An 11,178-nucleotide genomic window follows, 5' to 3' on the forward strand; every position below is an offset into this window, starting at 1 on the left:
AGCCAATTTATAAAAATCCCCAGATCTTCAGTTCGTCAAAATGATAACTCAGCTTCTGTAAATGATTTTGCGCTAGTCTATACAGACTCTCAAAAACACGACGAAAATTACTTCCTCCAACTCGTCTAAAAAGACCCCCATCCATCTTGATCGTCTAAAACAAAAATCGTAAAAAAAACTTATGCCGGCACACTTCAGTGGATATACAAGACTTCCTTCAGTTCGCTTGGGGATTATCAATTTATAATAGCTCTCAAATCTCGAACTGGTATGTAGGGTCTCTCTGAGCGTCAGCTCATCTATAAATGCTTCAGCTCGTCTCTAAAGACTTTCTGGACTTTTGCCCGTCAGCAAAGATTCGCAGAGCTTCCGTTCATCTTTAAAGGCTCCCTGAGGTTCATCTCATCTATAAAGACTCTCTGAGCTTCTACTCATTTGTAACGGCTCCCTGAACTTTAGCTTGTTAATAAAGACTCCCACATATTATGTTCTTCTGCTTATCTGTAAAAGCAAACTGAGCTTTAGCTTGTCTTTATAGACTTCCTGAGTTTCTTATAATTTATAAAGACTATCAGAGCTTCAGTTTGTCTGCAAAGACTCCCAGATTTTCAGCTCGCCCATAAAGTCTTCCTCGGCTTTAGTCGGTCCATAAGGACCAACTGCTTTAGACAATCTATAAAGGTTATCTGTTTTATATCTTGCCATATAACAAATCTATATAGTCTCATTGACGCATCAGCTTTCAATATTTTGACTCACCCCTGGTCCCACAGTTCATCTATGCCCTTTTGCAATATTTATGGTTGTGTTTAATCCATATTTTCCCTCACGCTATTAAGCGTATATTTATTAAATCCAAATAAAAATATTACACAATGCTGTCCGAAATTAGCAGACCTTATTGGCATAAAAATAACAATACCTTCCTGCCCTTCTTCCTTATCCCTCCAAATGACGGGAATTAAAATTCATATTTACTACCAGGACACCTTGTTACATTACCTTGTGTAAGGCCAAATATTGTAAATTATTTCCTGTGACAAACAATAAAAATTACAACAAAAACATTGACTAATTACAACCACCACCACCATCGGCCGTCACAAAATATTAAGTGTGCCTAATTACAGGAAAACCCACAATACCTCAAAACATGTCCAAATGAATCCGTTGGGAATGTCACGGAAATGTTTTGATTTTTCCTTTCCAATAAAAAATTATGTGAAAGGTTCTATATATTTCTTGTTATTAAATATTACCACAGGTGAAGATGCTATAATATTTCATTTCATTTGTTTTCTTATGAAGGGAAAACGCATGATGATTATAAGCCTAAAAATATACTTTAAGAGAAGGTCCTTAATGCTTCCGAACATAAATTTTAGAACCGCAATAACCATTAAAATTCTTTTGTGGTCATATTTTATTAAATTTTCTTTCAAGATGAAAAATATTATATAAATTATAATTAAAGTGTGTTGTTTAGAAAATTATGTGCGTTGGCTCAGGAAGAGGTCGAGGGAATACTTAGTGGTATACAAAAATAGATTAAGAAGGCCTGCTGTTGTTATTTAATTACTTTTCCTTAATTACAAGTTTGTAATTTAGCGCATTACAGGCAACAAGGAATATATGTCACAGAAATGGTTCTAAATTGGTATCCAGCTGGGCTATCCCCATGCAAAACTGAAATTATTATGAATTATGTGTGGTGCATAGTTTTAGGCGACCTCACCCTAAAGTATAGAAATTTTACATCAAAGGACTGATACGTAGTTCCCATTTTTAAATTTCCTTATATTATAACACAAATATCTTCCCTTTTGTGTAGCATACATTTATGCGCATTTGTGTTATCCCTCCCCCATAAATTCCTTTGTATTTTCGCAAATAGCATATTTTTAGGAAACATTTTCCATAATTTTCATTTCATTAAACAAATTAACCGAAAATGCGAAGATAACGAGTAGCTAATACAGCTAAGTTCCCTTATCCCCCTTTGTTGGCTAACTACTTTTGGGAGGGACGACTTTTTGTTTTGCTAAACTTTTCATTCAAAACGAAATTTAATTCAATCAGTTGCAACACCAAAGAACGAACACCACATGCAAAGAAACCAAACCACGCCAACATTATTTACACATGAGCGAAATTTTCCCAAAATAGTTAATTTCAACAAATTTAACTTCAAATCACAACATACACACACGCACACATCGACACATCATGGATATGTCATGCATGAAATTTTTGTGCATCAACGCGAAGGGAAAACAACATATGAAGAAAATATGCAAAAGAAAATCTGAATAATATCATCATGCAATTTGGATCGTAAGAGGGGGAAGGAAGTTTGAGGAGAGTGCAATACACATAGACTGTGGTTCAAAGAAGTTTTTTTATATTAAATGAATACCGAAGGGATTTATAGAAAGACTGAAGGGAGCCTTTATAGACGATTAGGGAGTCTTAATAGGTTAACTAAATCTGGGACTCTTTTAAAGGATAGATGTGAAACAGGGAGAATTCTATAGGTAAACTAAAGCAGAGAGTATTCTATATTCTACATGGCATTCTTCCATAGGCGAGGAGAGTGAAGCAGGGAGCCTCCAAAGGCGAACTGAAGTAAAGCTACCTTCGCTACAAACCGCACTTCAATAAGAATTTCAATAGATTAACAAAAGGTAGTCTATATAGAGGTGAATAGGTTAGAGAGTCTATGTAGACGTGTTGAAGGCCAGTGTGCCTATATAGAAAAGCTGAATAGGTCAGTGGGTCTATAATAGACGAGCTGAAGGACCAGTGCGCCTATATAGACAAGATGAATAGGTCAGTGTGTCTATATTGACGAGCTGAAGGGCCATTGGGAAAATCATCCGTTCAACAAATTAGCGTCCCTGGAAAATTGTCCATTGAAAACTATTTATTCAAAGAATCCACGCATAAAAACCATCTTATAATTATTTATTAAAAACGCTCTAAATTTGTTAGAAATTCAAGCCAATAAAAACCCAGGAAAATTTTTCGTTAAAAAATTCACGCAAATACAAATCCTAAACTTCGATTAAAAATTCATCTCCAATCCTCCACGCCCAGAAGTCCTTCAGAGAATTCTTCATCATTAAATCTACGTCTAAAAGTGCTTCAGAAAATTATTCATTAATAAATCCGCACCTTAAAGTCCTCTAGATAATAATTCATTAATAAATCTATTAACAAGTCTACGCCTAAAAGTCCTTTAGAAAACTATTCAGTAATAAATCCACGCCTAAAAGTCCTTTAGAAGCTATTCCTTAATAAATCCACGCCAAAAAGTCCCCTAGAAAATTATTATTTAATAGTTTCACTCCTAAAAGTCCTCTTGAAAATTATTATTTAATAATTTCACTCCTAAAAGTCCACTTGAAAATTATTCTTTTATAAATCCACGCCTAAAAGTCCTCTTGAAGCTTATTCTTTAATAAATCCACGCCTAAAAGTCCCCTAGAAAATTATTCTTTAATAATTTCACTCCTAAAAGTCCTCTTGAAAATTATTATTTAATAATTTCACTCCTAAAAGTCCTCTTGAAAATTATTCTTTTATAAATCCACGCCTCAGTTGGCCCTTGAAAATTATTCTTTAATAATTCCACGCCTCAGTTGGCCCTTTAAAAATATTCATTAATAAATCCACGCCTCAGTTGGCCCTTGAAAAATATTCATTAATAAATCCACGCCTCAGTTGGCCCTTGAAAAATATTCTTTAATAAATCCACGCCTCAGTTGGCCTTGAAAAATATTCTTTAATAAATCCACGAAAAATATTCTTTAATAAATCCACGCCCAGTTGGCCCTTGAAAAATATTCTTTAATAAATCCACGCCTCAGTTGGCCCTTGAAAAATATTCTTTAATAAATCCACGCCTCAGTTGGCCCTTGAAAAATATTCTTTAATAAATCCACGCCTCAGTTGGCCCTTGAAAAATATTCTTTAATAAATCCACGCCTCAGTTGGCCCTTGAAAAATATTCTTTAATAAATCCACGCCTCAGTTGGCCCTTGAAAAATATTCTTTAATAAATCCACGCCTCAGTTGGCCCTTGAAAAATATTCATTAATAAATCCACGCCTCAGTTGGCCCTTGAAAAATATTCTTTAATAAATCCACGCCTCAGTTGGCCCTTGAAAAATATTCTTTAATAAATCCACGCCTCAGTTGGCCCTTGAAAAATATTCTTTAATAAATCCACGCCTCAGTTGGCCCTTGAAAAATATTCATTAATAAATCCACGCCTCAGTTGGCCCTTGAAAAATATTCTTTAATAAATCCACGCCTCAGTTGGCCCTTGAAAAATATTCTTTAATAAATCCACGCCTCAGTTCGTTTAGAAAAATATTCTTTAATAAATCCACGCCTTATGAAGACTTTAGAAAACTATTCTTTAATAAATCCACGCCTCAGTTGGCCCTTGAAAAATATTCTTTAATAAATATACGCCTCAGTTGGCCCTTGAAAATTATTCTTTAATAAATCCACGCCTCTGTTGGCCCTTGAAAAATATTCTTTAATAAATCCACGCCTCAGTTGGCCCTTGAAAATTATTCTTTAATAAATCCACGCCTAAGTTGGCCCTTGAAAATTATTCTTTAATAATTCCACGCCTCAGTTGGCCCTTGAAAAATTTTTCTTTAATAAATCCACGCCTAAAAGTCCCCTAGAAAGTTATTCTTTAATAAATCCACGCCTAAAAGTCCTTTAGAAAATTATTCATTAATAAATCCACGCCTAAAAGTCCTTTAGAAAATTATTCATTAATAAATCCACGCCCAGAAGTCCTCTTGAAACTTATTCTTTAATAATTCCACGCCTAAAAGTATTTCAGAAAATTAATAATTACAAAATTCACGTCTTTTAGAAAATTGTTTTAACAGATCCACACCTAAAAGTCCTTTAGAAAATTATTATTAAAATACACGCCCAAAATTCGCATAAAAATTATTCATTAACAGATCCACGCCTAAAAGTCCTCTAGAAAATTATATATTAAAAAACCCACAGTAAATTTTGTCAGTAAAATATCTTCAAAACTATTGTCAGAAAATCGATGATCACTTATAGTCCTCTTGAAAATTATTCACTTAAAACCATGCCTAAAATCCTCTGGATATATAGTGTGTTCAAAACTCCACGACCAAAAGTCATATAGAAAGTAAGTTCTAAACTTAAAGTCCAATATAATTTTGTAGCCTCTAATGTGTTCTTTTGGACCACAGTTCATAAACTGCCACGAAAAACGATGACAGAAGAAGATACTACACATACTGATTCCATCACATGTAAAACCTCTAACCCTCCCCCAAATCACACACTCATGTAAACTGCAATGGTGATATAAACAATTTACAAAACAATTTTTCTTCAGTAGTTTTTGAAGAAAAGATTGAACGAGCAACAACAAAAACAACACGAAATCAAATAAAATGAATCTGTGGAAAAATATACGTTTTGCGATAGTTCATCTATGCAGTTGGGGACCGGCATTGGTATTTGTATAAATGCATGCAGTCTCATCTGAACCATTTATGAAACACACAACGAGTAGATATTGTTGTGTCAAGATGACATTACACACACACATACATAGGAAGATATGCAATAATAAAAATATCTAAAGAAAAATAAAAAGAAGAAGAAATATGCATGCATACAATAGTAGCAGCATCATCGTCATCAAAGCAATTTCATTGTATACGCTCGAATAGAGAAGCAGCCAGCCAGCAGAAGCATATATGTGCCATAGATTATGAAAAGCAGATTTCGCGTTACAAAAAAAAAAAAAAAAAAAAAACAACAAAAACATTTAACGAAATAAATAAATTGGGAAGGAAAGGGGGGAAATTGGAGTGATGGATTTTTGAAAATTTTATTTTTTGAATTAAAAATGCCTATAAGTTCTTTGAAAAAAGATTTATTAAAAAATGCACGCCTAAAAATCCTCTCGAAAACTATTCATTAAAAAAATCCACGACTAAAAGTTCCCTAGAAAATGTTTCATTTAAAATCTACGACAAAATTCCTCTAGAAAATTAAACAATAAAGTATCTACGCCTAAAATACCTTGGCAAAAGTATTAATTAACAATTGCACTTCTTAAAGACCCTTGAAAAAATAATAATTAAAAAATCTACACTTTGTAATCCTCTAGAAAATGTGTTCATTAAAAAACCCCATTAAAAACCCACACCCTAAAGCCCTCTAGTATTTTATTCATTAAATAGTCCTCGACTGAAAGACCCCTAGAAAAGTATTTATAAAGAAATTCACGCTTTGGAAAAATTATTCGTTAAAAAATCCACATCCGAAAGTCCTTAGGAAAATTAGACATTTAAAACCACGCTTTTTAAACCGATAAAAAAATTATTAATTTAAAAATCCATTACTTGTAGACCCCTCAAAAATGATTCCACAATTATTCATTAAAAATCTAAGCATAAAAGTCAAATTGACAAATGTTCATTAACAAATCCACGCGCAAAAGGCCCTCCAGACAATTATTCAAAAAATATGGAGGAATAAAAGATCTCTTGAAAAAATTGTCCTCTAAAAAAGTAGTCAATAATAAAATCCACGCCTAAAAGTCCTCTAAAAATTAGTCAGTAATAAAATCCACGCCTAAAGGTCTTCTAATGTCCTCTAAAAATTATTCAATAAAAAATCCATGCATAAAAGTCCTCTTAAAATATTCAATAAAAAATCATCGCCTAAAATCCTCTAAAAAAATTCAATAAAAAATCCTCGCCTAAAAGTCCTCTAAAAATTATTCAATAAACAAATCCACGCTCTAAACGTCCTCTAAAAAAAATATTCAATAAAAAAATCCGCGCATAAAAGTTCCCTAAAAAATTATTGATTAAAAATTCCACGCCTGAAGTCCTCTAAAAAATTATTGATTAAAAATTCCACGCCTTAAAGTCCTCGAAAAAAATATTGATTAAAAAAAAACACGCCTAAAAGAGCTCTAAAAAATATTGGCTAAAAAATCCATGCCAGGAAAAGTCCTCTAAAAAAATATTGGCTAAAAAATCCACTCCAGAAAAAGTCCTATAAGGGATTATTGATTAAAAATTCCACTCCTAAAATTCCTCTAAAAAATTATTGTTAAAAATTCCACGCCTAAAAGTCCTCTTAAAAATTATTTATTAAAAATTCCACGCCTAAAAGTCCTCTAAAAAATTATTGATTAAAAAATCTACGCCTAAAGTCCTCTAAAAATTATTGATTAAATCCAATCCAATTAAATAATCCAAGCCTAAAAGTCCCCTAAAAATAGTCAGTTGAAATCCATGCCTTAAAGTTCCCTAAATATTATTCATTAAAAAATATACGCCTTTAAAAAAATATTATTTAACAAATTCACTCCTTCAGGACCTCTAGAAAAGTATTCCTTAAACACTCACGCCTAATTGTCCTCTGAAAAATTATTCAGTAAAAGTCCTCTAAAAATTTATTGAATAAAAAAATCCACGCATAAAATTTATCTAAAAAATTTTCTTTAAAAATTCACTTCTTGTAAAACTCTAGAAAATTATTCATAAAAATCTACGGCTAAAATTCCTTTCGATTTAATAAGTTATGTAATTCCCCTCACACCAAAATCAATCTACAAACTTTGCATAATGGACTTTCGATGCCTTATCCTTTCATTACATCTGATACAGAGATATGATCTGCTACAACAATATGCGATTTACACATAAAAGAAGAAGAAGAAACATAAAAACTCCCATATCATAACCGTAATTCGTTATAGAAATTTTAGAAAATGTAATTTTTTTCACAAATTCATTGCTGTAACCCTCAAGGTAGGGAGATAGGACCAGCGCACCAAACAACATAACATACAACACAACATACATAACATGACTAAGGGGAAAATCCGCTTCTGGTGGATCATTAGAAGTGTATTAAGTTGGAAAATATGCGTATTCTTTTTCCTATAAATGGGGAAATTCATTCTCGTCACACCTGAATGAGTTAAGGTGATTGGTAAAGGATAAAAGGGTGTTATCCTTAGATATCTATGCAGAAACAAAAAAACAAATGAAGGAAAATGCCAAAGTAAAGATTTCATTTGGAATTTCTATTCATTGGACTTCCCAATAAAGGTATCGTCAGGGGATAGGTGGCACAAAAAAAGTTACCATCATCATCCACCAAAAGTATGGCAATTCATTGAAGTTTTTAGTTTCTCTCTTTTTGGTATGAAGTGTTGCAAAGTAGTTGCGGATTAGTTTTTGATAACTTTGGTATCCTCAGAAAAAAGGATATATGGTAGTTGAGAATAATATGGTGTATGTGCTGCTGCTGCATTTTGAAGAACCTTGATGTTTTCTGGAAAATGGTAAAATGCGTAGTTTCTGAATGGAGAAAGTTCCTGCATAAAAATTCTTAAATGGTTTTGAAGTTTCAAGAATGCCATATCCATTTTTGCGAACTTATTAAAACTAAAGACTTTTAACAACATTCGGAAGATAAAGAAAACACTTAATACAGCTAATTGCTAACATATTTCAATTAGGTAATTATACAACAAATTTTTAAGTGCTGCAACTATAAAAGCGGAATTTAGTTTCAAGGGATTTTTTTTTTATAGATGAGCTAAATAAATTAGCACATGGTGGCAGGATGAAATGTACGCAAGAAAAGGAGAGGAAATGGAACAAATGGTTTTTGTGGAAGTTTATTATTTATTATAAATCCAAATTCTAGATGACTAGAAAAATGATTCTTTATAAATCCACGCCTAATAGTCCACTAGAAAAATGATTCTTTATAAATCCACGCCTAATAGTCCACTAGAAAAATGATTCTTTATAAATCCACGCCTAATAGTCCACTAGAAAAATGATTCTTTATAAATCCACGCCTAATAGTCCACTAGAAAAATGATTCTTTATAAATCCACGCCTAATAGTCCACTAGAAAAATGATTCTTTATAAATCCACGCCTAATAGTCCACTAGAAAAATGATTCTTTATAAATCCACGCCTAATAGTCCACTAGAAAAATGATTCTTTATAAATCCACGCCTAATAGTCCACTAGAAAAATGATTCTTTATAAATCCACGCCTAATAGTCCACTAGAAAAATGATTCTTTATAAATCCACGCCTAATAGTCCACTAGAAAAATGATTCTTTATAAATCCACGCCTAATCGTCCACTAGAAAAATGATTCTTTATAAATCCACGCCTAATAGTCCACTAGAAAAATGATTCTTTATAAATACACGCCTAATAGTCCACTAGAAAAATGATTCTTTATAAATCCACGCCTAATAGTCCTCTAAAAAAATGATTTTTTATTCTATGAAATTATTGTTCAAAATCCACGCCTAAAAGCCTTCTTTAAAATTATTAATTTTAAATCCACGTCTAAAAGTGTTCTATGAAATTATTCTTTAAAAATCCACTCCTCAAAGTATTCTATAAAATTATTTTTTGAACAATCCCCGCCCGAAAGTCATCTTGAGAATTATTATTTAATTAAATCCACGCCTAATAGTATTCCAGAATAATAATAATTTTATAAATCCACGCCTGGTAGTTCTCTAGAAAAATGATTCTTTATAAATCCACGCCTGGTAGTTCTCTAGAAAAATGATTCTTTATAAATCCACGCCTAAAAGTCCTCTAGAAAAAATATACCTTTTAAAATCCACAAAAAATCCAGTCCTCTAGAAAAAATATACCTTTAAAAATCCACAAAAAATCCAGTCCTCTAGAAAAAATATACCTTTAAAAATCCACGATTAAAAGTCCTCTAGAAAAATGATTATAAATCCTTAAGTTTTTTACATTCCTTATTTTTTTCATCTATTTTATTAATGTTTTCAATTTTTTTCTTCCCTTCCAGTTTTATCCAAGGGCCAGGGTGAAACCTGTCGCTATCGTTTCCTGGGCAAATATGGTGGCTATTGTTGGATTGTGACACAGGCCACCATTGTCTATGACAAATTGAAACCCCAAAGTGTGGTTTGTGTTAATTATGTCATTAGGTAAGTCCAATATGTTGCCATGTTTATATACATACAGATTTTTAACAGTTTTAATAAATATATAAATATTAATTTAAGATAAAGTGTTAATGAGTTGTTTTAGGGAAACATTATTTTTATAAATTATAAAATATATCTTAAATATATATAAATTAATATTGTTCATCAATGAAAAGAGAGGACAAACATTTCCAGTGTCACATACTTATTTATTAAAGCTCCTAAGGGTATGCTATACCTAAATGAACCTAAAAGTAGACTTCACTATTATTTAGTATTTTTTCAGAACCTGTGATAATGCCAATGTGGATAATATTTAAGCATTTACATTCAAATTAGCCCTTTTTCATCATATCTAACATATTCTTAATATATTATGTCATATGTTTCCCATTGTGATTAATACACACACGTGTATTATTTACACATTTATTGAGTTTATATTGAGTTTATATTTGTCACTCTCTCGCCCTTGTTTGCATAATTTCCACATGAAATTATAAATTTTTGCAAAACCATTAGCAAAACAAAAAAATAAATAAAATAAACCTTGAGGCATACTTATGCATTTTTTTCATTTTTTGCTACTTTTTAAATATTTTTTAAACACCATGGTGGTATGAGAAATAAATTTGAAACCAACATTTTATGGAAAAGCGAAAAGTTTTCAATGTTTTATGACTTTTCCACGCCGAAACACCGTTTAGTCCCTTTGCCAAATAACTTTGTTTTCTGTGTCCCAATGTTTGGGTAATAAATTTATGGTTCGCTTTTTTCATGGTTTGGGGTTTTTTCTTTTTTTCTTCTGAAATTTACGTGTCCAGTTGTTATGGTCTCTGCCACGTGTTTTGCAAAAATATGAGAAAAACAGGGTCGTTAAGTAATTCAATTGATTGCAAAGTTTTCGGTTTCGTTTTTGATATTTTTATTTTTTAGTGGTGTGATTGTGGTATTTTGTTAGGTGTGGCTGATATCGTGGATCACATTGACTTTTAAAAGAAGAGATTTGTATTTCTAATGCGCTAAGATATTCTATTGATATTTTTTAACTCCAAAAAATTAGAAATATATAAATTCTCATAAACGACTAATTGTAGGCAGTGAGGATTTTTGAGTCAAACAGGATATATGACTATA

At 31.7% G+C, this 11,178-nt stretch overlaps 1 protein-coding gene across 1 annotated transcript in view; it reads left to right on the plus strand.

The window, feature by feature from the left end:
* The window catches only part of LOC133326240 (protein similar-like), a 111,639-nt gene extending 101,594 nt beyond the window's left edge, over positions 1–10,045 (plus strand). Inside the window, exon 9 of the mRNA XM_061534924.1 lies at positions 9,900–10,045. Coding sequence (XP_061390908.1) covers positions 9,900–10,045 — 146 coding nt within the window. The remainder of the gene's footprint in view (positions 1–9,899) is intronic.
* The last annotated feature ends 1,133 nt before the right edge of the window (positions 10,046–11,178 follow it).

This window comes from Musca vetustissima, unplaced genomic scaffold, assembly GCF_032173495.1.
Source record: "Musca vetustissima isolate MV318-11 ecotype Yass unplaced genomic scaffold, APGP_CSIRO_Mvet_v1 utg8112, whole genome shotgun sequence".
In the NCBI taxonomy this organism is placed as follows: Eukaryota; Metazoa; Arthropoda; class Insecta; order Diptera; family Muscidae; genus Musca; species Musca vetustissima.